The sequence below is a fragment of the Ornithorhynchus anatinus genome, chromosome 9, assembly GCF_004115215.2.
Source record: "Ornithorhynchus anatinus isolate Pmale09 chromosome 9, mOrnAna1.pri.v4, whole genome shotgun sequence".
In the NCBI taxonomy this organism is placed as follows: Eukaryota; Metazoa; Chordata; class Mammalia; order Monotremata; family Ornithorhynchidae; genus Ornithorhynchus; species Ornithorhynchus anatinus.
The window spans coordinates 11,458,862-11,485,480 of NC_041736.1; the positions used below are offsets into that span (position 1 = coordinate 11,458,862).

Genomic DNA, 26,619 nt, shown 5'->3' on the forward strand with positions numbered 1-26,619 from the left:
CCCTAATCCTCCAGACCTCAATCCTCCTTTAAATCCTCCTGAAATCCTATTCATTTAGTTGATTTTATTGAGCTCTTACTGTCTGCAGAACACTGTATTGAGTTTTGGGAGAGTACAGTATAACAATAAATGGACACATTACCTGCCCACAAAGAGCTACAGTCTCCCAACAAGCTGACTATTTGTACCCAACTCTTATCAATCCATCATAAATAAATGTATATTATTTACTCATGCATAGCCTCGATACTTCTATGTATATATACGTTATGTGTGTAATACATATGTATATCTAGTCATATATTTGTACATTCAGTTTTATTTATTCAGTTTCTCCTGCTTTGAATATTTCTGTGTCTGACTCCCATTAGTGAGGGGATATGTCTTGCACTACTATTGTACTTCTCAAGTGCTCTGTAGTGCATTTGGCAGATAATAAATGTCATGATTATTACAACTACTAACCACCTTTTGCAGGTTCTGTTATGCTTTTTGTTTGTTTAACGAGCTGAGACATCCCTTCTTATAAGAATTGTGCAGTGAGGGCCAGAGTTCCTGGTATGAAATCCATTTGGGTTGCCATAGAGTTCAGTCTCAGAGGATGGCAAGGGCAGAATGTATTGATGCTCCTAGATAATGATGGATTTTTTTAGTCTCAGCGTGCATGAGACTCACATTATTAGCACACACTACTGTTTCACAAGCCACTGGCGTCCTCCCTGTTGGAGAAGATCTGAGGTAAGACGGTAGAGCATGGACCAACCTTAATTCACCTCACTGTTCCATTTTGCAGCCCAGCCCAAAACTCATCAGAGCTGTGCCTTGGGGATAGGTGCCATCCAAGGCAGATTAAAGTAGAGTGACCTCTGATCTCTATGACTTTGTAGCCTGACAACACTGATGCAGACTGATAATTGAAGAACTTAGGTGCCCAAATGTTTATTCATGTACCGCATGAATAAACCTGTGAATGAAAAACACTGTCACTATGCAAAAGCCAAAAAGTGACTGTGTATTGACAGAGGTGAGTGAAGGGGGAGTCATGGAAGGGATTAAGGAAGGATTGACAGAATGGGATAGTGTCAGAGGTAGGAAGTTCGGGGACTTGTACAGGGTCCTAAAAGACCTGTCTAAGGTGGGGAAGGCTTAAATGTAAGACCTCATCGGTAAGTGTAAAGTGAATTATCAACAGTTGGTAGAAGAGGAAGCTGAGAGAATTTATTGGTAGGGGCATCTACCCTCAGAGGAAGCCAGAAAGATTTATCTTACCTTTGGGAAAGGGCAACAATTATTAACTGTATTGGCTTAGGCTCAAAGAAAGAATATGGTATGCATATGCCTTTAGGGATTTACTGATTAAAATATCACTTGTCCTTCAGGATGTTGTCTAGGAACTAGCTTTCTGCTAGCCAATTTTTGCTAACATGCCCTCTTTTTTTTTACTGCAGGTCGTCATCTTGGTTCGTGTGTGTGTGTGCGTGCGTGCTCTGCAAACCACAGGCTTTTTATTCTTTGTTCTTGGTTGCGTTAGGCTATTCACTTCCATTTGTCACTGTGTATTTCTTTGGGGATGTTTATGCTACACACAGCTTTGAATTTTCTAGAGTAATTTAGAATGTGAACATTTAAGGATTGAATGTATACTAATTGTGCATCAAAGAAAGCTAAAATTTGGACCTTAGCTGTTCAGTATGATTTAGATACCCTGTATGAACTTCAGTAAATCCCATTTCAAATTCTTCCCACCTGCTTATCTACTCCTGTGGGAAGATGAATTGAAAGATGTAGATAGCGTGGTCGTCAGCCCCAAGAGTTCTTGACAAATCTGCAATTCCGAGAACATGTGGTTGCTGCTGCTGCTTCTTCAAAAATATTTCACCATTTACTATGAGCAAAGCATAGTACTTGGCACTTGGGTACATTGGATGTAGCCCCACCAGGAGCTTGAGTCAAAATAGGAGGAAGTAAGATTGTTCTTTGCACATCACTTTACTTAACCTTCCTCTTCAGATTACTTTCCCTCCCAGTTCAGTGCTGTGAACACTGTAAGTGCTTAATACTACTGATAAGTGCTGGGGTAGATTCAAGATAATCAGGTCAGGCACAGTCTCTATCCCACTTGGGGCTCACAGTTTAAGGGTCAAGGGAGAACAAGTGTCTAATCCTCATTTTACAGATGGAAACTGAGGCTCAGAGAAATTAGGTGACTTGCCTAAGGTCTCCTGACTCACAGGCCTAAACTCTTTTCACTAGGCCACACTACTTCTTTTCAAGCCACATTAACCTTTTTCATAATGACCCTTGATGATAGCCTTATAGTCACTCAGCTCCAGCCTCGCAGCACTTAGATACATATCCTATACGCTGCCATTTGCCCTACCTGTAGTTTAATTTAGTGCCTGTAGCCCCCTCTAGTATTTAAGCTCCTTTTGGGCAGGGAATAGTAGGCAGGGAATACGTCTTTTATATTGTCTCCCAAGCGCTTAGTACAGTGCTGTGCACAGAGCAGGTGCTCAGTAAATATGATTGATGTCTACCAAATCTATTGTTTTGTTCTTTACAAGGACTTAGTACAGTGTTCTGCACCCAGTTAGTGCTCAACGGATATCACTGATTTATTGATGGTGCCTATTATCCCCAAGTCCTTTTCTGCTCTTCTTGTGCCTAGCCATACTATACTGTGGGGTTTAATTTGAGTCCCTAAAATCTTTATTATTAGTAATAATAATACGGATGGTATTTATTAAGTGCTTACTATGTGCCAAGCACTGTTCGAAGTGCTGGGAGAGATAAAGTGTAATCAGGTTGTCCCACAGTCTTAATCCCCATTTTACAGATGAGGCAACTGAGGCACAGAGAAGCTAAGTGACTTGCCCAAGGTCCCACGCCTGACAAGTGGACCCGGGATTCGAACCCATGACTTTTGACTCTTTCCACTGAGCCACGTTTTTTGCTACTGGATTTTATGTTATTTTATAGAGAAATTTCAAATTTATCAAAGTCTATGAATTTTATTCCCATCTTTTGAAAATGTTGACAAAAGTCCAATTTACTAGCACTTGCAGTTTCACTGAGCACGTTCCTAATTCCTTTAGCTTTAGGTTACCAGTACAGGTAGGAAATAGAACCAGTTCCAGGACCAAAGTCTTTCACAGAATTACATCTCCTCCTAGAGGCTTTCTCCAGTTCAATCTCTCATCTCCCCACTTTTCTATCCCATCTGCCATTTCAGCCATTCGGTGCCCCTCAAGCACTTAGGTACTCACACCCTCTGTAGGACTGATGCATGCATCTGACTTACTGGCTGAACAAGCCCTCATTGTGGCCCTTTAAAAACCCTTTTCTTCAGTTTTGTGAAGTGCCACAAAGTAACCATTTGTGAAATAACTGGGTCTTGGTGCCTGTTCCCGGCCCGTTGGGATGTAAGCAGTGTACACATGGTTGGATCGCCCAGAACCTGTCTGGTGGAGTCCGGGGGGAGCTGATGGCCTAATTTGCATCCTATAAAATCCACAAAGCTTAAGGAGAGAGTGGAGCGGATACTTGCATTGTGCTGCACATGACTGTCATTTGACTCTTTGCCTTCCTGGGCTGACTTTGCAAACATGACTTGTTTTCCTAGTCTGTCTCTCCCCCTCGAAGAAACACCTGTTCTTGCCTTTGCGTTGATCCAGCTGTACTTGACAACCCAGAAGCTGGGATAATATCTCTTCATGTCTCTGGTTTTCTGCAGACACCCCTTCCCAGAGGGTTCAGTTCATTCTCGGAACGGAGGATGATGATGAGGAGCACATTCCTCATGACCTTTTCACGGAACTGGACGAAATTTGCTGGCGTGAAGGTGAGGATGCTGAGTGGCGAGAGACAGCCAGGTGAGGATTTTTCATGGATTATCCTTTGAGTAATCGATAGTAATTCAAAGTCAGGAAAAGATTGCTACAGGGTCTTAAATAGCAAGCATCGTTTAAATACCCAGGCATTGCTAGCCTAATGTTCCTATCTGGCTGAGTTTTGAAGGGCAGAATTAGAGGGGAAAAAAAACCCAGGATTACATAAGTAGCAGTTAAAATTTCAAATTGTGTACAGTTAACCTGCTAAACTGAAGCTAAATTGAACGCTGCTTTTTTGGGTTTCTTTTTGCTCTCAGTTCCCCTGGCAGTTAGGTCAGCTGTTGAGCCAGGCTGGTGCTGCCATGTTAGCAATCTGACTCTGGAAATTGATGGAAAATGAGCCAGAGTTTCCCTGGTCTTCTTGGGACCACTGGTAGAGTTGTTCCATAGCAGTCACACACAGCTCCTGAGCATTATTGCCGTCTCCATAGTACATCCTGAAAGTCCACTGTGGTACTGTGGGTTGGACATTAGCCTGCAAGACAAGACAAACTTAAGACTTTGTGTCCATACTGAGCGTTTTTCTTGTTGTATAACCTAAGCTACGTAACAAAAACTTCAGGAACTCCAGATAACTCTCCTTTAAACTCTGATTGTATAGGATTGTCATCTAGGGATGCTGTGTAAAAGAATGAAAAGAAAATTTGCAGTGCGAAATATTTTGAAAATAGAAGTGCTTTAATAGGAAAATGTCTTTTGGCAGTAGGACCCATATTCATTTAAGCTAAAATAACTTATTTGAAAACATGGGATGTATTATTCCAGTTAACAAAGGAGGGGACTCTTTCAGAAAGATCTCTTTCAAGAGGAGACTACTCATCCCCTCTGTATTTTTTTTCAAAGCATCCAAAGGCATTTTAAGCATCAGCCTTCACAATTAATATTTCTATACAAAATAATAAGTTAAATGTTGGTAGGGCTATGCTATATAGGACAATTAATTCTCACTGGTTCATGTGGGTGGTGATATAGTTTGTGGATTAGCCTAGCTCTTGCCTTCTCTTCTCAGTCCTGTGATGGCTTGTCATTAGGCCAGTAGTATTTTTTCCAGAGGTAAAGCAGGGAAGGAAAAGTCTTGAAATACAGAACTCTGAATTTTGTTACTTGTCACGAGTTCTGGCAAATGACATGTTGAAGAGGCTGAAACTCTCATCTGAAATGGATTTGGAGATAATTAGTGAATTTAACTTATCCATGCTATTTATCCACATTATCATTTAGATCTGAGAACCGACTGACTGCAGCAGTGTGCACTTAACCTATCTTCATTCGGTTTTGTTTATCTGGTTCAGTCTGGGGGAAGCCCAAGTTCATGCGTCGGCAGTGCTAATGGGGAGTGCTAAACCAAATCCTTAAGTCCAGTGGTTGACATTTCCAAAAATTGAAATAAATTTGCTGACAGCCTCAAGTCTTGTAAAGTCTCATTAAGAGCTTGAGTCAAGGTTCATTTTAGGTAGGGTGAGTTGGTTAGGGTTGGGACTAAGGTTTGAGTTGGAGCCATGGGTAAAAGAAGGGAGTACATGACAGGGTGCTGATTGCCTAACTGGGCTATGGATATGCCTGGACACCCCTATATGATCTTCCTCAGGGGTTGATTTTTGACCTGCTATTGAGCCTTGTCCTGTAAATTGGCCCCTAAAGATGGAATATGAATCTTTCCAATCATCTACTGGTTATATGATACAGTCTGACAGTAGGCAACTTCCGTGATTAAAATATGCATTTCTGCTCCAATTTCACAGATAGAGTGTGGGGCTAGGGAACTCATGGCTAGGGGCGAGGGTAAAATAAGATGTTTGGTTTTGCTGAGGACTGGTCTATATTAGAAGCTGAATATTGATTTGTTAATGACAAATTAAGTATTTGATTTTGATACTTTGTTATATCACCACCTCTCCCCCAAGCTGGGAAGGTTTCCTACAACTTCCCTGGCCTCCTAAACTGCTTAAATTTGGGATTGGGCCAGACAATTAAGGAACTCCTCAGAAGATTATCAGAAAAGACCAACCCTGGCCTAAGGGATTTATGTTGAACTGGACTGTTTTCAGGCCCAGAGAAAGCTGTTTATTTTTGGGTCTGGGGGGGACCTGATTGTTCAGCTTCTAACATGTCAGTTTTTTGTGAGCATAGACAGACACATAGATTTGGATGTATCAGTCATGTTTTGATATCTCCCTGAGTGCTCTGAAGCTGCTGCCAAGGATTTTGTGCATTTGTGACCCATTACATGTTGGGAGACTGTGCTTTCCTGGAAGTGAGAAGCAGTTTAGCTTAGTGGATAGAGCATAGGTTTAGGAGTCAGAAAGACCCAGGTTCTAATCCCAGCTCCATCATGTCTGCTGTGTGACTTGCCTCAGTTACTTCATTTATAAAATGGGGATTTAGACTGTGAGCCCTATGTGGAACAGGGATTTTATCCAACCTGATTATCTTGTATCTATTCATTCAATTATATTGATTGAGTGCTTACTGTGTGCAGAACACTGTACTAAGAGCTTGGGAGAGTACAACACATCAATAAATGGACACATTCCTTGCCCACAACCAGCTTACAGTCTAGAGGGAGAGAGACAGACATCAATTCAAATAAATAAAATTACAGCTATGTATATAAATGCTATGGGGCTGGGAAGGGGGAAGAGCAAAGGGAGCAAGTTAGGGAAATAGAGAAGGGAGTGGGAGATGAAGAATTGTGGGACTTACTCTGGGAAGGCCTCTTGGAGGAGATGTGCCTTCAGTAAGGCTTTGAAGGAGGAGAGTGTAGTTATCTGTTGAATTTGAGGAGGGAGGACGCTCCAGGTCAGAGGCAGGATGTGGGCCTCGAGGCAGGAGAGCTCGAGGCACAGTGAGAAGGTTGGCTTTAGAGGAGCAAAGTGTGGGGGCTGGGTTGTAGAGCAGAGAAGTGAGGTGAGGTGTGGGGGACGGAGGGCAAGGACAGTGCTTGGCACAGTAAGAGCTTAACAATAATTATAATAACTAGTGAAGTTAGACTTGCCCATGTGTCAAGCTAGTTTCAATCTGGGACCTATATTTTGTAAGATTCTCAGTTTTTGGCCTCAAAATCATCTGAGAATTTCTTAATAAAGCATATAATCTGATAAAGTATATTATATATGTTTATGTACATTCATATTTGTGTTTTGCCTGTTGTTGACATAGATTCAAACTTGAGTATAGTGGCAGAAAAATTTCAATTTTAATCATGCTAGAGTTTTTATTAATCAAAATTATTACTTTGAGTGTTAGCTGCTGGAATGTGTTTCCATTTTGACTCATCACTCTGCTATTAAGCTTACTTTACACCGTGATTATCTCATCTCTGTGGAGCAGAAAAATTAGGTGACAGGAAAAAAAAATCCTTTGAATTCCAATGTGAGCCCATAGTGTGGGCGCTTCTGGGAACCCAAATTCTTCCTGGGATTCCTAAACAGCACTTGGCCCTTGAGGGTGGAGACTGCTTCTGTTTCACAAGATGCTGGGGAATCCTTTGTGGAAGGTTGGGCTTGGAAGCAGTGGGACAGCAGTGACTGTAGCAACAAGGTCCATTGATTTGGAGGTACAGATAAACAAAAGTCACAAAAACAGATTTCGAATAGCGGTGGGTGTGGGGAGACAGGGAGACAGAGGGTCAAGTACAAGGTTCAAGGAGAGGAGCCTAGAAACCCTGTGGAACCTGGAGACCTGAGCTAGGAAGAGCAAGGTGGGGCTATTTCCCTGGTGACTTTACTGTTGCTTTGAGAAATGTCTGCCTGACTGATGATGGACTCCCATGGGGAAGGGAACTCCTGATGCCGAAGAATGTGGGAAGGAAGGTCTGCCACTGGCTGTGCATGGCACCTCAGGCTCCTTTCTCAGTGTTCCTTTTTGGGGCTGAAAGTGATTGGGCATTCCTTATTAGCGTTGCTGTCCTGTGATTTTGGAGCTTAGTCAACTTGAAAATGTAGTGGCCTTTTTGGCTTTAACTTTATTGAGATTTTGGAGCATGTTCTGAAAACATTTTCCTCCAATCTAAACTCTGTGCAGCAAGAGCAATAGGAAATTAAACATTTGTGTAAAACTCCAAGAGGCAAGAACCATAACTGCTGTAGTTTCCCAAGGGCTCAGTACAGTGCGATGACAGTGTGTATTTTGAAAGCTTTGTAAATGACGTATCGATAGCTTGTGGTAACCTTTGGAGATACATGAGACAAGCCTGTGACCCTTGATGTCCTGAGTGTTGCCATGACTGCTAATAAATGAAGAATACGAACAACAATCAATATTCATGTGCTGTGTGTATTGACCTGCTATAAATGGTCTGTATCCCACATCAGAATTCCTTTAATGACTGTGTATTCTGAAACAAGTGCCTTTCCATAGAATACAGGGTAATTAAATCTTCCAGCCTTCCATCTTAGCATTGTAATGATGGCCTGAAATTTGGGTCAGGACTGTTTTTCTCACCTCATGGCAAATTTAAAGCCTGTTTGAACTTCGTTCCTCCACCCCCCGACCTGGGTTTTTCCTCTAATTATTCTTTCCCTATAATAGGGGTGATAGTCAAGAAGACCGCTCTCCTGAATGAATTCCTTAGTCTATAGAAGTGTTATTCCCTCTGTAGTCTGGATCTTATTTGAAAATGACCAGAGATGCATAAGGTATCCTCTCCCAATAGAGCAATTTGGGGCTGAGTAACCTGATTTATCAGGATCGGATGTTATTCTTGGGTTGAAACTTGGTTAATGAATCCTTTAGCAATATGGTGAGAGCCAGGATTCAGAAAAACTGCCACGCCCCTATCACCCCCACCCCCCTCCACCCAACATTCCAGCCATTCCCCTGCCTTTGTTGCGGGGTACAAAAAGAGTAAAGGGGCTTTCTGGTATCTAACTTCTGGAACCCAAAACTGTCCTCACTGAAGGGTGAGAGAGAGTGACTGTCCCAAGCCTGGTGCCTTAGAGGGTATGAAGTTTGATATAGTGGTGTCCCATGCATTTCTTCACCCTCACCCATAATACTAAGGGAGTTCCACACAGCTAGGCACAATGGGCCTCTGAGAACAATCCTGAGGCCTCCCTGTTATTTGACTGACATCTCCAGAATGTAAAATGTCTGATCCCTTCATTCCCACCTCTACCTTATCTCCTGCTGTCCTTTACTTGAAGCTAGAAAGCAACATGAATCTCTCCCCAGCAGCTGGGCTAAAACATAGCTAACTGCTCTTTCAAAAAAAAAGAGTAGTTTATTTTGTGTATTGAGCGGTTTTAAATCGCAATAATCTTTTGGGTTGGGATTAGTGGTCTATCCTTCTGTTTGCTCTTACTCTGAGAGAACATGACAGACTATTGCTCAACTTGGCTAAAGAAGGAATTAAAATCAACTCAATATAAATGCTAATGAATTATTTGAAAAAAATCAATGAACTAAATTTTGTTTTATTTTACTTATTACTCTTTGTCCTAGCAACATATTGGGCAGTAGAATTCATAAGTAGCCATCTGAGACGTTGTTGTGCTTCTCTGCAACGTTTGCTCTAATCTGGTCTAGTTGGCTGCTTTTTACCAACTGAAACCTGCTACAAGTGGATATTAAAGAATATCTAGTGTGACTGGGCTTCATGCCCTTGTGGGACCATCAGGCATCATTTTAAGTGAGTCCGTCACCTGTCAGAAGGTGGGAGAGAAGACAAATGTTCCAATATTGATCATAGTTGAAGTGGTACTGAGAATTCCAGGGAGTTGACAGGAGCAGGAAGAAAGAAGTGGCAGGAGGAAGCATGTAAGCAGATGTGTGCAGGGGCTATTGACTCTCTGGAGGTCTGTCTGCGGTGGCCCAACTCTGCTAGTCCTAAAGATGGGCTGCCTATTGGCACTCTTCAGAGCAAAAAAAGAGAGCTCCAGGAAATATATCCCCAACCCACTTCTGCTCAATTCTTAACCAGGTGAGCATTGCTGCATATGCATGCCATTGTGGGCTTGTTCCACCCTGCCCATGTTGGCATGTGGTTGACCATGGGGAAATGTCCTCCTACCACTAGGTCTCCTTCTCTACCTTCTTCTCCTCTCCCCTTCTTAGTTTTTTTATATGAAAATGAGAAAGTAGAGTCAATTTGAGCATGCCACAATTAACCTTTTGGACATGGTGGTCAGGCTGTAAGTACCCAGAGAGGCAATACCAAGCAGAACAAATTGACAGGCTCCCAAGCATTAGTGGTGGGAAGAGAGATGTGGCTAGAATGTTTTTTTCTGGTAATCTTTTCCTGCCATATTCAGTGGAACTCCTCTGCCCAACCTAACTTCTGGAGGTTTTGTAAATTCCTATGCAAGCCGTAGGAGATTCAGTGAGTAATCTGATGTTCCTTTAGGCTGAATGATAAGAGATATTGAAGAGGAGTGTGGGTGATTTGGGAAGGAATACCTCTAGGAGGAGGAAACAGCCAAGATAAGTTATAGGACTGAGCAACATGAAGAGAATTAAAATGCTTCAGGCACTATTGTTTCACACTCTTGAGTTGCTCTACTAGAGCACTTGTGGTGGATTTTTAACTGCAGCTATCCTGGATAAACCCATCCGAGTATTTCACTAGGACTATTTCTTGTAGTTGTTGCTCATGACAAGAAGCCACCATTTTCTATATTTAACAGTCCATATAGAAGAAAGAGGATTATTTTTATCCACATATTGTGTCTGCTATTTCTACCATATCTTGAATAATTTAAAAATCAAGAGTTCCTGCCAATTAAAATTTAACCAAAAAATTAGATTGTGAAGCTAATTTTGTGAGTTGGAGATATGAGAAATATTTGTTAAAACCAGCTGTTCCCTAGGTAAAAACCCTCCACAAAAAAACCCTTAAAACAAGTCATATGACATCACTAATGAAATCAACAATAATAACTGAGTCTCTTTGGTAAACACCATTTAATGTATTAATAGATTAGTGTACAAACATCCTATCACTGTGCTAATGACTGGAGATCTGCTTGACTTCTAGTGGCTACCCTTTAAGTGTACTTTACTCAAGTATGGTGATGAGGCAAAGAGGGTAGCCTGTGATATGCAGTTGTGTAGAAAAGGAAAGCTATCAAAACAAGTTGATTCATGCCATGAAGGCTTTTAATATTCAAGGGAAATACAAAACTCTCTGCCAGCGGCAGATGAGGTACAAAATATGGATGGAAAATGAGTGCACTTCCCTAAATTCTGCATTGTGGTGCAATTTAGCTCAGAATTCCAATTTCTTCTTTGGTATTTCAGCCCTACTGCTTCTTTCCTTAAACAGGATTAATAGGTAACAGAGATGATTAATGAAAGGTTGAGCTGAGGTAAAGGACTAAGATGCTTGGAAAGAGGTAAACAAATAAGCAACCAAAACTGAGCAAGTGGGAGAAGGTGGAACACCCTTTTTGCCTTTCAAAGAAATTGTGTTAATTCTGTGGGTGGGTTTGAGGGAATATTGGTCAGATTATTTTAATGTTCCAGGACCCATTCTGTGCTAGACAGAGTGCAGAACACACATCTAACATAGTTCATAAATCTCTAGAGGGATAGCTAACCACATTCTGTTTCCAGGTGGTGATGCTTCTTGGGCGTTGGTCCTTGTCCAGAACAGCCATCCACATTTTGGTTGAAATGAAAAGTGACCATTCTCTTTGGGGCTATGCCATTCACTCCCCAGATTGTCACTCAGATGGTCCTACCATATCAGTTTTTTGAATCATTGGTCAGACCATGTTTTTAAGGTGGAGATTATTAAGAATATTTTTATGGTATTTAAGCATTTACTGTGTGTTGCTATGTGTCAAACACTGTTCTAAGTGTTGGGGTAGATACAAGTTAATTAGATTAGACACTGTTCTTGTCCTACATGGGGCTCACAGTCTAAGTAGGAGGAAGAACAGAACTGAGACACAGAGGAGTTAAGCGACTTGCCCCAGGTCACACAGAAAGCCATTGGCAAAGCTAGGATTAGAACTCAGGTCCTCCGACTCCCAGGTCCATGTTCTTCTCACTGGGCCATGCTCCTTCCATGCTGCTTTATCTTAATGTTCAGATCTCATATCGGGTTTTTTTTTTTTTTTTAACCCAGTTCTTCCAAGAGGGTTCATGCACGTCTGATTTTGATGGGCTCTCTGAGGCCCCTTTCAGTCCAGTTACTCTGTGATCCACTAAACTTCAACCACCATGGCACTGAAACCAGTTCCTCTCCATCACCCTGCCCTAGGCATCATTTTTCTAGGAATTACAAACACAATCCTACTGCTGGGTCTGCAACACTTGCTTTCATTTTTGTCAGTTTTTGTCAAATACCAAAGTACCAAATTCTTTAAGACTAATGATAGGCTTTTGGCTTGGGAATGACATGAAAATACTTAAAACCTCACCACTGTGTCCTTCTGAGCAAACTATGATTTTCCTTTCCTCGCTGAGTTTGGCTAATCTGTTGTTTGTTTAGGTGGCTGAAGTTTGAAGAAGATGTCGAGGATGGTGGAGAAAGGTGGAGCAAGCCATATGTGGCTACTCTTTCTTTGCACAGCTTGTTTGAGCTAAGAAGTTGCATCCTGAATGGAACAGTTTTGCTGGACATGAGAGCTAACACCTTAGAGGAAATTGCAGGTACATTGTTCTTTTTCATTAGAAATACAAAATAAATGTGAATGGTATCTTCTTCATCAGCCGAAACAACGGTATGCTCTTTTTTTCTTTTCCTAGGAACTTATTTTTCCTGCGTATAAGTCTTTTGTATTTTTTTGATGGGAGTGGTCTTCAATATAGAATTTTTAGTTGATTCTGATTTATGGCCAAGAGCTAATAACCCTATATTCCAGTTACAACTAAAGCTGGCATTTGTGTTTTGGAATATAAATCAAATGGTATTTCTTTCACCTCAATTGTATGCACACATAATCACACACACACGTATTTAGCTGTCCGTTTGCTGTCAAAATTGTGCTACAGATGGTAAAATTATATCGACATGCATGGGTTTGGAATAAAAGATGTTGCATCCCAGGGTGGTACATTTCTTGCTTTGCTGACTAGTTTTCAATGAGTCATTTTCACCCAGTGGATCTTTGGTAGTGTCTCCATGCCATATCCAGATCTTAATGGTTTTCTGCAAGATGCTGTCTTGGAGAAGTTCCAATTTAGTCTTCTTGGTAGTACTTATAGCTGGGGCTCCTGGTTTTGGATATGTAACTGATAAATTGTTTTGAGGCACTTTTCAGACTTCTTTGTCTTCCAAGATCATGACACTGAGCCACCTTGAGGTTTGGTTGCACTTTTTATACATATATTGCAATGTTAACTCAAATTTGGAATGCTCGAGCAGATGGAAAAGTATAAATAGCTCGCCAGGAATAGACCTGTTTAATAGTAAGAAGTATAGAGTAATGTACTGGGGGAAATGCAAACTGTTTAATGGAAGGAGCATGAAACTGTGAGTTAGGAGGCCCAGATTCTAGTTTGAGCTCTACATTGGCCTGCTTAGAGACTTATAGCAAATTACTTAACCTCTTAAGCCTCAGTTTATTCAACAGTAGAAAAGGGCAAGATACCTGCTCACTCACCTCTTAGATTGGGAGCTCTGTGTGGGACAGGGACTGTGTCCAACCTGAATATCGTGTCCACTTCAGTGCTTAGCAGCCATTTTTTGTTTCATAGGAAGTGCTCATTAAGTACAGCTATTTCTCCTATATTGCAAGGCTTGTATTCCTGTGAAACCTTTTGTCACACTGCAATACTCTCCTCTTTCGATGATGCATGTCCAGAAGCAGCTTCTTTGATAACAAGGTTTGCTGAGCCCAGTCAGAAGCCCTACTCATGTTATACCTACAGCACATATCATAAAAATGCATTTAATCAGAACAGAGTGTATCATCTGTATAAAATGACTTTATGTGGGAGTATGTCAAAGATTCTTTCTACAAGTCATCATTGGAAACAAAGACTGATCTTTGTAGGAGTACGTAGCTTCCTCTGTGTGTATGTGTCTGTGTCTGCTTATTTGCCTGCATTTCAGGTGGGTGCCTAAATTATAAAACCCTGGATTGGTTTTGTAGATAGATACGGATAGATTTAAGTCCTATCTTTTTAGGGTTGAGCTCCCTGCCTATTGTGCAGCAGAAGGTAAGAGTGTTTAAAAATGAAGATGCCAAATGAAACATTTTCCAATTTCAGGGGAAAAAGCATTGGATCAGATTTGGAAATGTCGAGTTTAACCTAATTATAAGGCCTTCATAAGGGGTGCGTTGGATTGAAAGTATAATAATCGCAGTGCTTGTAGAACACTGTAATTTTGTAGGAACGCACAATAGGGTAGCTGAAATTCATTCAAGTGGCCTTATATGGTCCAAACTCTGTTAGTCATCCAATGATTGCATTACAAGGTAGCACCCAAACCAGCTAAATGACTCAATGTCAGGTCATGATGGCCACTGTTTGAACCTAATATATTGGTGTTTAATGAGCACTTGCCGTCAGATTTATGCGCATTAATTTATCTTTATTGAGAAGAATATGGAACCATAAATGCCTCTTTGGTGAGTTCTAAGATTCAGACCCAATTTTCAGCCAGTGACAGTAGGATACGGGAACATTCATTCATTCAATAGTATTTATTGAGCATTCACTATGTGCAGAGCACCATACTAAGCGCTTGGAATGTACAACTTGGCAACAGGTAGCGACAGCCCCTGCCCAATGACAGGCTCACAGTCTAGTCTTGAATATTCATTCAAGACTATTTATTGAGTGCTTACTAGGTGCAGAGCACTGTACTAAGCACTTGGAATGTACAATTCTATGAAGTATTCATTTTGATATTTATCCTATTGGATAGTACTGTCTCTAGTCTTTTCCCTTCTCATGCCTAACTTTCCTTTGATTATCAAATTCTTTTCCTCTCTTCGTTACAAGGGAATTGATTCTCTTCTTAGGTGCTTTATTCAAAGGTGGCCCGTAAACATCCATGATTGTTGTTACTGAAACAAAAGCAGTTAGGTCCTCTAATCTGTCTTTATAGATCAAAAGCCTCAATTTTCCAGTATGCCTAGACACTTTCCTACACTTCTAATTAGGCAGTCTCCTTTTGGTGTAGAAGTACCTCACATTGAACATGACCTTGTCAGTCAGAGGAAATCAGTAGAATGCAGTTCAGAAAAACACTAGCATTTTCTGTGTAATGTCACACTGATGGTTAATGTAGTGAGAGATTGGGTCCCTTTAATCAAAAATGATCTCTAGAATTGAATTCAACAGTTTGACTTATTCTTCCCTTCCTCCCAAACTCTGGCTAATTCGCTTCTACTCCCTGACCCTCCCAATCCCCACCATTAGTTGTATCTAATTTAAACTATTTCTTTTTTTTACCCTTGTGACTAACTTGTCATCTGATTGTTTTCATTTTTATTGCTATTCTTAGCAGCATCTGCAAATGTATGATCTCTGGTCATTAATATGTGGTTTTCTCCCTCTTCCTGATCATTAATGAAAATGTCAAATCAAATCATACCTGCTATTTCCTTCTCCACAGCTATGTAGAGCATGATTTGGGTCATCATCTTCCTTTGTTTCTAGTTTTTATGGAGTTTTCAGTCAATAGGACAGTGTTCCTACCCAAGCCAGAAGCAAAATGATTTTGCAAAAAGAATGTTTTATGTTTGCCTGCCTTTTTTGTGCACATGGTTATGGTAACTAGGCAAATCTCAAACACTTGGAGCAAATCTAAACATTTAACATCTGTGATCTCCGCCCTGCCACCTCCCCACCCCCCCAGCTTCATCTGGTCTCTGTGATACAGCTGAAATCTTAAAGCCCCCAGATGGAAGATAGGCCATAGCAATAAAATGACTTTCACCTGGCACCATGTCTGAAGCTGGGCAGTTAGGCAGAATCCCAGGGTCACGGTTCTGGATAGATCCAGGGTAGCCCTGGGTGGGGTTTCTCCCAGGTGAGCATTAGGGTTTGGTTCAGTTCAGGACTCTTGAAATCTCTAAGTTCACGATGCTGGTCACTGACCACTGCAGGCTGGGCTAGAGAGTGAGAGTGGGTAACTATGCCAAACTATCACTGAGATTGACCATCTATCACTAAAATATCTCCTTACCTCTTTACAAAATCCTTCTTAAAGTAGGCAGCTCTGAAAGTTGGTTAGTCAGTCAATCAATCAATGGTATTTACTGAGTGCTTACTGTGTGCAGAACATTGTACAAAGCACTTGGAAGAGTACCATACAGAGTACTCTGCTGTACTCTCAGAATCTATAGGGGGAGACAGAGATTAAAATAAATTATGTCTATGTTCATAAATCCTGTGGAGCTGAGGGTGGGGTGAATGTCAGGTACTATAAGAGGGTAAGTGCAAGGAATGTCTCCAAAGGGAGAGGGGCAAATGTTTCACCTCAACCAATAGAGAAGAGAAGCAGCATGACCTAGTGTAAAGAGCACAGGTTTGGGAACAAGAGGACCTGGGTTTGAGAGTTGCCTGCTGTATGACCCTGGGCAAGTCACTTAACTTCTCTTTGGCCCAGTTGTCTCATCTGTAAAATGGGGATTCTCCCATCTGATCGACTTGTATCTATCCCAGTGCTTAGAATGGTGCTTGACACATAGTAAGAGCTTAACAGGTACCAGTAGTGTGTCACCAACAGTGACACGAGAAAGCTTGGAGCCCATAGTGAACTTTCTTCGAGGAATTTATCCAAAGCTTTCTTGAACCTCTTAATATTTTGGGCTTGGAATTTCCTCTGGTAATGAATTCCATATGTCAACACCGGTTGTGTGAACATGCACTTCCTTTTGTTGGGAACCTACTACCTTAAAGCCTGTTATGACTACACTGCTCCAGTTGGTTCTCTAGTTGCCTGTGGAAAAGCTTATGTGTATGTGGGTACGATCTATAAATGAATCGGATGTATGCACATTTTGGTCTTGGCATGTAATTTCTCCAGATAGTAAATTGGAGAGTAACCAGGGCAGTTAAAGCTTCTTATAAAAATAATACTTTATTGTTATAATTTATTTTAACATCTATCGCTCCCTTCAGACTAAGCTCCTTGTGGGAAGAGAACGTGTCTACCAACCCTGTTGTCCTGAATTCTCCCAAGTGGTTAGTACAGTGCTCTGCCCAAAGTAAACACTCAGTAAATACCAGTGTTCGAAGTACTAGTATTTATTAAGCACACTCTGTGCCAAGCACTGTGATAAGTGCTGGTTTAGCCAAAAGACAGTCAGATCAAACAGAGGCCCTTTACCATATGGGGCTCACAGTCAAAGAAGGAAAACAAGTATTTAATCTCCATTTTACAGATGAGGAAATGTAGACACAGAGAATTTAAGTGATTTGCCCATGGTCAAACAGCAGACAAATGGCAGAGCCTGAGTAGAACCCGGCCTCTTGATTCCCAGTCCTGTACTTTTTCCACTAGGCCACACTAGTTCCATTTTCCATTCGATCCCCAACTGTCTAATTCAGTTCTTGTCACCTACCAGGTATTTCATAATTACTGTTGATGTCAATAAATTCCAGGGAAAGCATTTTGAGGAGGGATATATCCAGAGATTTTTTGCTGTGGCCAGTGAAAGCCTATCACTCTGGTGGGGTTTTATCTGATGACCAGCAGGGGGAATTTTGCCTGGGAGAGTGAAACATTGTAATGCTCTAAAAGGAGGGGGAAGGAGGGACTTTGGATTGGATTTTTTTTTAAATCTTAAATCCCATCTAGGCGATGGTAATCTATTAAAGTAGATAGGATTCCTAGTGAGTTCACAGCTGTGACTACTTGCATCATAGTAATGCCTTGTTTTTTGGCAGAGCGCTTTTATTTTTCCAAAATGCTTTCACACCAATGATCTCATCTTAATCACATAACATCCTTGTGAGATGTAGAAGCAGGCATCATCTCCATTTTGCAAATCGGTAAACTGAGGCACAATAAAATGACTTCCCCGGACAGATCTGAGACTAATGCCATGTCCCTTCTGCTGGATTTTTTTTTGCTGAGGAGAGGATGCCCAAAGGTATTGTCCTAGAAAGCTTTTAGAGATAAGTGTAAAGCAGTGCTTTGACTATTTGATTTCCCGATAACCCCCTTCCAAGTAAGCATAAAAATTAAATAGGCCTCCACATTCCTGCTTTCCAGTCTCTGATTGGCTTGGAGATGATGCTTGGCTGAAATTAAACTAAGAGGACTGGACACAATGGAAGTGGATGCAAGGATTGCAAATGTCAAAGCAGCTGTGGCTGCAGCTGAGGCTGAAGTTTAGCTTCTTACCCTCTCTTTGCTGCAACTTGGGAGCAATGTTTTCGTGAGCGTGTGTAGCTGAGTGACCGAGTCTTCCCACTTAAGATGAAGCATACATTATTTTGTTCGCTAAAACTAAAACTGATGCAATGGTGGAGGAAAAAAAAAGGATACAAGTATGCTTTTTGGACAGCTTTGGTGCAAAGTACAGAGGGTATTTATTTAGATGTAAAATCAGAGATCTGAAAGCAGAGCAGAAGGGGCAGGGATGATTATTGGCATGGATTATAAACTACTTGAGGATAAGGATCGGGATTTTTATTCATTTTGTGTATATTTCCTAGCACCAAATCTGGTAATCTCACCTAGGTAGGCATTCAGTAGGCATTGAGAAGCAGCGTGGCCTAGTGGCAAGAGCATGGGCTTGGGAGTAAGAGGACATGGGCTCTAATCCTGACTCTGCCACTTGTCTGCTGTGTGACCTTGGGCTAGTTGCTTAACTTCTTTATGCCTTTTACCTCATCAGTAAAATGGGGATTAAGCCTATAAGTCCCATGTGGGACAACTTGGTTACCTTGTATCCACCCCAGTGTTTACAGCAGTGCTTGGTAGCAAGTGCTTAAGAGATGCCATGATTATTAAGCATTATTTGTCAGTAAACATTGGTTTAAATGTTGCTGAGTATTTGGAGGGAGGCTGTCCAGCCTAGGTTGTTCACATGTCCTTTACTCTTAGCATTCAAAAAATATTAATTAAAGGAGAATTACTAGTCAGTGAGACACAAATATTAATCATACATTCTGGAATCTAAAGAATAACACCTTGGGATTTCTGGGACATGGAGGTCTTTACCATGACACTGATTCTGGCCTTGGATAGCTTAGCATATATATTGGCATGACCCTCATGGACTCCCATCAGGTCTTTGATGAGAGTGCAAATGACAAAAATCTATTGCAGAAAAACTGCACTGGAGTTAGGGCAGCAGTTAAGTGGGAACTAGTGTAGGGAAGAATTCAGTGATTGTTTTGCTCAACTCAAGGTTTGGTGGTGATTTAATGTTAGATTTTTGATTGGTGCTGCTTCTTAACTGAGTTTGATGGCTGATGGTTTGCTTTAATGGCCAATACTCACTGTTGGCTAAAGGATGGGTTATTGTCCTAAGCTAAATTTCTTAGAGCGATGTCATGTTTGCTTTCTAGATATGATTCTCGATCAACAAGTGAGCTCCGGACAGCTCAGTGAAGATGTCCGTCACAGGGTGCATGAGGCTTTACTGAAGCAACATCACCATCAGAACCAGAAGAAACTCAGTAACAGGATCCCGATCGTTCGTTCCTTTGCAGATATTGGCAAGAAGCAGTCAGAACCAAATTCCATGGACAAAAATGGTAAGGGTCATTTCATTCTATTTCAGTCTATGTACAGATTTCTCAAGGAAGTTTTAAATGTTTCAGTAATGTGGATGGGGTGTTGTCACTGATCTGCAGATTGTGCTGATCACGACACATTAGGCCACAGAGAACAAAATCCTGAATAGAGTCAAAGGGCTTTTCCGCGTTCCCAGCTAACCTCTTATGGTTCAATACAAATGTACTTCATGTCTAACAAATTCTTATGCATTGAGGACCTGTAGAAAAGAGCATGAGTTTCAAAGATCCCTAGTGGCAGATCGGCTGGAGAGTCTTGGAATAAGGGGTCTTATTAACCCCCATCTCCAATACGGGCACCTCTTGGCTCCGCTTATACCTCTGGTGTTTTTTCCCCTGTTGTCCCGCACTATCTCACTAAGAGAAGGTGTTCTCAGGGCAAAGATTAGCACTATCAGTGGCAGAGTCAGAAGCTCTGCACACTACACTGACTCATGGGGGAAGAGGAGAGGTGTGGAACCAAGATCTGGACATTTTCAACAAAGGGAAGAGATGCTTTCTTCTTTGAGTGTGCTTGGGATCCTTGATTGCCACCTTCTACTCCCTTCTCCCCAGCTAATGCAACCTGGATTTGATTTGTGCCAATCCTTTTGATTCCCTGTTCAGCAGTGTGCAGCTATTATTTATTAAGTACTTGGGAAATAGAACACTAGTGTGGAACGTTGGTGGATTCTTCCCATACCTAGTCCTGTTCTTCATACTGAAGGGTGATGTTGTTGAATGTGAAGCTGAAAAGACCAGTGCATGCCATACACAAAATTTTCCCCATATATATTCCATCATGCAGCTAACAGCCAAGTGTCCTATATGCCGAGCCTAAGGCTATTGCAGCTTGGACAGGAACATGCCACCTGTGACTCTTGCCATCTAGTGTACCCTGCTGCTGTCACTTCAACAGTCACTTCTGTCATAATTGTCAGGATTGAATCCCCCAGCAACTTCTCATTCGTGAAAACTTATGTTGTCGTATTCACACTGGGTCCACCACTGTGCCCCCACACTAAAGTGCTTCTTCTGACCCGGCACCATGTTGTATCCAGACAGGTCACTTCGTTAAAGAACATTCCTTAATTCTACAGTAGGGTTCCACTCAAAAGATGCTAAGAAAACATGCACGTAAGCAGAACTGGCTGTATTTAAGTACCATTCTTTCTGTCAGGCTGCAGCATGTCTTGCTGACTTTCTTTTTTTCTCTGTTCACGCTTGCACCTACCTACTCAATTCACTCCTCAGCAGGTGCTTAGGGATGCTACCTCCCGTCACCATCCTACAACCTTTCCAGCAATGCTAAGATTCATCCCGTGTGACACGGATTCCTTTACTATGGCTTATTATCAACTGTAGTAATAAAACTAGAGCCTGGTGGGTGAGTGTGGGTGGGAATAATTTTCCAAGAGACTTATTCCTTTTACTTAAGTCAGTCGGTGTGTTCAGTCAGACTCCTAAATTCAGCAACATACTAAAGCAAATTTCCTGTATGTCTGCAAGACAATGAGGTGATTCAGCGCCTTGTCGTTTGATGGATTGCAAAGATATCAAACAGGCTTGGGCTGTGTTCTCTAATCTATTGCCATTGCTGTCTTTCAAACTTCTGCCCAAGTTGTGGTATCCACAAATATTCAAAAGAGATTTTTATAGGTTTGCCGTGGGTAGTCACCATCCTTAAAAGCTACTTTGATAGAATTGGAGGCATTTTCAGCATACAGATATAGATATGTAGATTTAATAATAGCAATAATAATAATGATGATGGTGGTATTTATGTGCTGTGTGCCAGGCACCATACTAAGCACTGGGGCGGATGCAAGAAAATTTGGTTGGACACAGCCCCTGTCCTACATGGGTCTCATGATCTTAACCCCCATTTTACAGAAGAGGTAACTGAGGCCCAGAGAAGTGAAGTGACTTGCCCAAAGTCACGCAGCAGATATGCAGAGTTGGCATTAGAACCCAGGTCCTTCTGACTCCCTGGTCTGTGCTCCACCCACTAGGCCAAGCTGGTTCTCTAGAGGGGCATTTAAACTTTACTGTCAGAAATGTTTTTCTAAAGATAGGTGCCCACTGTCAGTGTATTTGAGTGCTTACTGTGTGCAGGACACTGAACTAAGCATTTGGGAAAGCGTAACACATCAGAGTTGGTAGACATGATCCCTGCCCCCAAAGATCTTATAGTCTACAGGGAAAGATAAACATTAGCATAGATTAGGGATGGGGAAATAGTCAAGTACTCAAGTACAAGAACATTTACATAATGTGGGGCTAGAGTGAGAATCAGAGTTCAGAGTTGATGCAGAGAGTTGGGTAAATTGGGGAAATAAAGAGCTTAGTCTGGGATGGTCTCTTGGAGGAGATGTGATTTTAGGAGTTTTGAAGGTGGGGCAAATAGCGATCAGTTGGATATGAAAGGGGAGGGAGTTCCTGGCCAGAGAGAGAAGGTGGGCAAGGGGTCAGTGATGGGTTAGACAAGATCTAGGTACAGAGAGTAAGGTTGGTGGTGTTAGAGGAGCAGAGTGTATGGGTTGGATTGTAGTAGGAGGTACTCAGCAAGGTAGGTAGGAAGGAGAGAGCTGATTGAATGCCTTAAAGCCACTGATGATGACGTGAATGGGCAGTCATTGGAGGTTTTTGAAAAGTGGGAAGATACATACTGAATTTTTTTTTTCAGAAAAATGATCCACTATCTATGTAGGACTCTGTTTTATCATACCATGTGATTTCACTATTAAATATGTGAAATTTATATTTTCCCCAAGAAAACACCACTCAGAATAAAGGCATTCTAAAAGCCTGCATTTGTTAGGTCTTCAGACTACCTGCTGATTAAAAACTCTGACTACTGTTTATTATTTTTAATACATTTATTATTACTATTATTCAAAATTTATTTTTGATCATTATTATGTATAAGAAAGTGGATGATTACAGCCTTATAATGTAGTATTATCATTAGCCTTATGTGTGATAGTGCCTGAATTTGGAGATATGGATTTTGTTTTTAGTAATTTAGGAGTATTTAGAGAAATTTGACTGTTCCAATGAGTAAAGTCACTTCTTTCTCTCTAGCCTCAAACTAATAACATTTTTTAAAACCTGCTTAATTAACCCTGTTCTAAGTCGCTTTTTCCATAGATATTGTCGTTCCTTCCATTCAAATTAATGTGAAGAGATCTCATTTTTCCTTTTGAGACCTTCCTTTGTCCAAACCCACTGGCATGCCAACACTTCCATGCAATTGGAAGCTGTTCTCTTTCAGTTTCTCAAGAGATGGCTAAAGGAGAGGCAAGTAAGAATGTAACCAAGTGCCCTGATGGCTCAAACTAATGGTCCAATTAACCAAGTGTCCTGTCCCCTGTCCTGACTTCCTTCTCCTCTTCCTCCTCCTCCTTACCACCCACTTGCACCCCTGGGCCTGGCACTGGTCCAGCAGTGGAACACTAGAAACTGGGGTTTGAGCTCGATCCTTCTGTAGCAGCCTCCTGCTTGGCTCCAGACTTTTGGACTGGTCTCTCAGAATGGTTGTAGTTGGAACCACAAGCTTTCTAGTTTACTTGGTGTTTATATCCGTTCAGCGATGTGTGAGATTTTTGTCAATCCAAACTCAAAATCCATTTGCTTTATGTTTTGTACAATTTTCTTTTGTTTTCGGCACATTCTCTACAGGGCTAAGATGTCAGAGTGCTATGGATTCAGCATGCATTTTAAATGCTACCATGCTGTGTTTAACTTTCACTTTTCATTAAGCATCAAAACTGTGAGAATTAGATGCCTGATTCTGATGTTCCAATAAAAAGTGACAGTTACATTTGGCATAATAACAACAAAAAATGATGCAAAAATAATATCGACTTTGACACTGGGGGCTCTGGAAAGGATACTGGGGAAAAGTGCCCAAAACAAATTTATAAAGACTATCTGAAGAATGCCTTACAACCAAGATCGTTTTCTGAAATAAAATGTCTTCGCCTTTTTTGAGGACTTCTTTTCATTAACAACCTGTAAAGAAAGTGTACATTTAAGAGTACTGATGATTAATTTTTTTCTCCTAAAAGATGTAGAGTTTGGATTGTAAATATTTAAGAAAATATTTCAAATCTCTTTGAAATGATTTTCCCCTTTGCTGATGCCCAAAAAACTTCACTATCACCATTTCCTTTCTACATCCCTACTTTCCCCTGCTCCTCCAACTTGCGAAAAATAACTTCATCCTCTGCTCACCTCCTTCAGGATGTCTCCTCCCTCTCTTCTCTCCTCTGAGCTTTCAGGTCTAACATTTAGTTATCAGGCTCCTCATATGTATCAGAAAGTTTGCCCAGGCCCCCCAAGGCCATGCCGTGAACACCACAACAATCCAAATCAACTGTATCCTTTGTTTTATCTAGTTAGATCTATAGAAAGTCCTTTGAGGTTTAAACATTAGCACTTTCTCTGGTTTTGTAAATACATTGCATACATTTTGAGAATTTCGTCATTAAAAACCATCTCTTCGAATGGCATTGTCTTGCAGATGACAAAATATGGGCATTGTTAAAAGATTCAAGCAGGTGATCAGAACCTCAGTGTGTGAAAAATGAAACTCTTCTGAGTGGTGATAATGTTTTCTATACATTTAATGGAACTCCAGATGACTAGGCCATGTCTTAAGTAGGAGCCGTTGTACAAATGAAGCCCAGTTTATTCAGAGGATTTATCATCTGTTCCTAAGGTTAGGTATGATACAGAGCCTTTCATTCTGTAACCACAAGGCTGATTCATAATCCAGAGGAATAATTTAGCAGTGTGACTTGTTGAATGAACTGTTCCTTGAATTATGTTAATATTTTCAGTCTTACTAATTTTTCTCAAGGTTTGTTACTTACATCTTTTTCATATTATTGGAATAAAGTTTGCATAGTAGACATTTCCCCCTGATACTTAGTCTTTCTTTCTCCATGTTTCCTGTTTCCATGAGTAAATGTATAGTATACATGTATATAACGTTGTCATTCATCTTTATATTTCTTTATTTTGCTCTGTCTTGTGTCTGTCTCTAACAGGCTCATCTCATCTCTGTACCTCCCTCATCTCCTACCTTTTGGGTTCTCTAAATGCTCGTTGAAGGTTACTGAGGTAGTGTGACAACCTATCCTGCTTGAGCTCCAGGTTTATTCTAATGCACATCCATGTCTTCGTCCCAGTTTCCTTCTTGTGTACAATTACGGCAAGGGAGCAAACAGTAGAGATGTCTCACTGGGCAATTTTTCATTCCTTCCGGTGGTCAGTATTCAGCAAAAAAGAAACTAGAAAACAATGTGTTTCACACTTAATCCAATTCAGAAAATAATTGATTGAATAGTTGATTCTGTGTTTACAGCATCTTTAAAATGGCATTCCATTTTTGTTCCACAATTGTGATGACTGATAGCAGAGACTGATTTGAGAAGTTCAGGCAATGGAGTGTATTGCAGAACTGGATGAAGTTGGGATCAACTATTTTCTTTTCTTGATTGGAATAATAAGTATCAACAACTACTAGTGCTGCTTTCTCATCACTGTTTGATTGTTATTTGTTGTGCATAGTTAAGTATGAAACTAACAAGAATTCCAACCTCAGACTATCCTTGTGGCCAGTACAGATCTGAATAATGATGATTCTGAATGCAGAAAATGGAGGAAACATAGCACTAAAAACTACCACTATCAGGACTATGCCAGATATATTTGGGTATATGTGTGGCAAAGCTAAGTCTACTAAACACTTGCAAATAGATGGGGTAGCCCTGCTTTGGGGTTTTATGCCACTTGAAAGGCTTTAGGTGGGTTCCACTAGGGCTCCACTTTGGAAGAGGATGGCTTTTGACCTGGTAGTAGCAGAGGGAGAAGCTCATTGTTGGAAGGGAATATGTCTGTTACACAGTTATATTCTACTCTTCCAAGTGTGTAGTATAGTGCTCCGCACACAACAAGTGCTTAATAAATATGACTGACTGACAAATAGTCCTCCCTTAGACTGTTCATGGGAATTTCCTTTTTGACCAGGAACATCAATCAATCAATCAAATTTATTGAGTGCTTAATGTGTGCAGAGCACTAAAGTAAGTGCATGGGACAGTACAATAGAGTTGGTAGACATGTTTCTTGCCCATAACCAGCTTACATTTTAGTGGAGTCTCTAGAAACACATCTCTGTACTAGGAACTTGCGTTTGACTGTACCATAAATACCCAGGAATGGTCCTGAAGAAGTGGAAGGTGCCTGAGTGGCAGCACTTACCTCCATCATCTGCCACTGTCCAGCTTGGTTGGGGGCATTGATTGTGGCCAGTGTGGTGGCAAATGGCTGGCCCTGATCCCCGCAGAGCTGGTTCTTCCAAGCCAGGGAGGGGCCAGTTGTTTTGGAGCTGGTTAAGAAGAATATTGGTGGGAGAAGATGAAGCAGCAGCCAGGTGGCAGGGAAGGATGGTGGAAGAGCGAACCTCTGTTGGAGGCTCTCTGTCTCTCTTCTTCTCTCTGCATCTCCTCTCTCTGTGTCTCTCTTGGTGTCTTCCTTTTTTTCCTTTCCCTCCTCTTTACCCTTACCCTCTCTCCCTCTGCTTGTCTGCCTTTCTCTCTCACCTCCATTATTGTGTCTCCATAACTTCCTCTACCCTTACCCTTACCCTTCATTCCTGCCTTCGTTCTCTCTCAAGTGTTTTCCCTTTCTGTTCCTTCTTATTTTATTTTGGCCACCTATACTGGAGAGCAGACACTCATCCTCCTTGAGCCCAGAGGAGTGTAGTCACCTTAGGCATGACCCATCCTATACTCCTACATCTCCTGACTGCTGTGTTTATATTCTCATGTAGCAGCCCATAGCTTAGTAGTTAGGCAACAGAATTTCCTGGGTTGAGATGGGTGATTTTCACAGCTTTTGCCACACAGGCCTTATTCCTGGCATATCTCTGAGAGATATATTTGAAAAAAGCATCATTGCTAATGTACATGTTTTGGTCTTTCATCATGACACTCCTGTCCTTCACTCAAAAATACACACACACACACACACACACACACACACACACACCTCTTAGAAATAAAAAAGAACTGGTTTTGGACATCATTTT

The 26,619-nt window shown here is 41.2% G+C and overlaps 1 protein-coding gene across 7 annotated transcripts in view; it reads left to right on the top strand.

The window, feature by feature from the left end:
* SLC4A10 (solute carrier family 4 member 10) overlaps window positions 1–26,619 on the top strand; it is a 209,643-nt gene that overhangs the window by 112,156 nt on the left and 70,868 nt on the right. For all 7 annotated transcript variants that reach the window (XM_016228164.3, XM_007671174.4, XM_007671173.4 and 4 more), the window contains 3 exons: window positions 3,734–3,872; window positions 12,325–12,485; window positions 19,314–19,502. In XM_016228164.3, coding sequence (XP_016083650.1) covers window positions 3,734–3,872; window positions 12,325–12,485; window positions 19,314–19,502 — 489 coding nt within the window. The remainder of the gene's footprint in view (window positions 1–3,733; window positions 3,873–12,324; window positions 12,486–19,313; window positions 19,503–26,619) is intronic.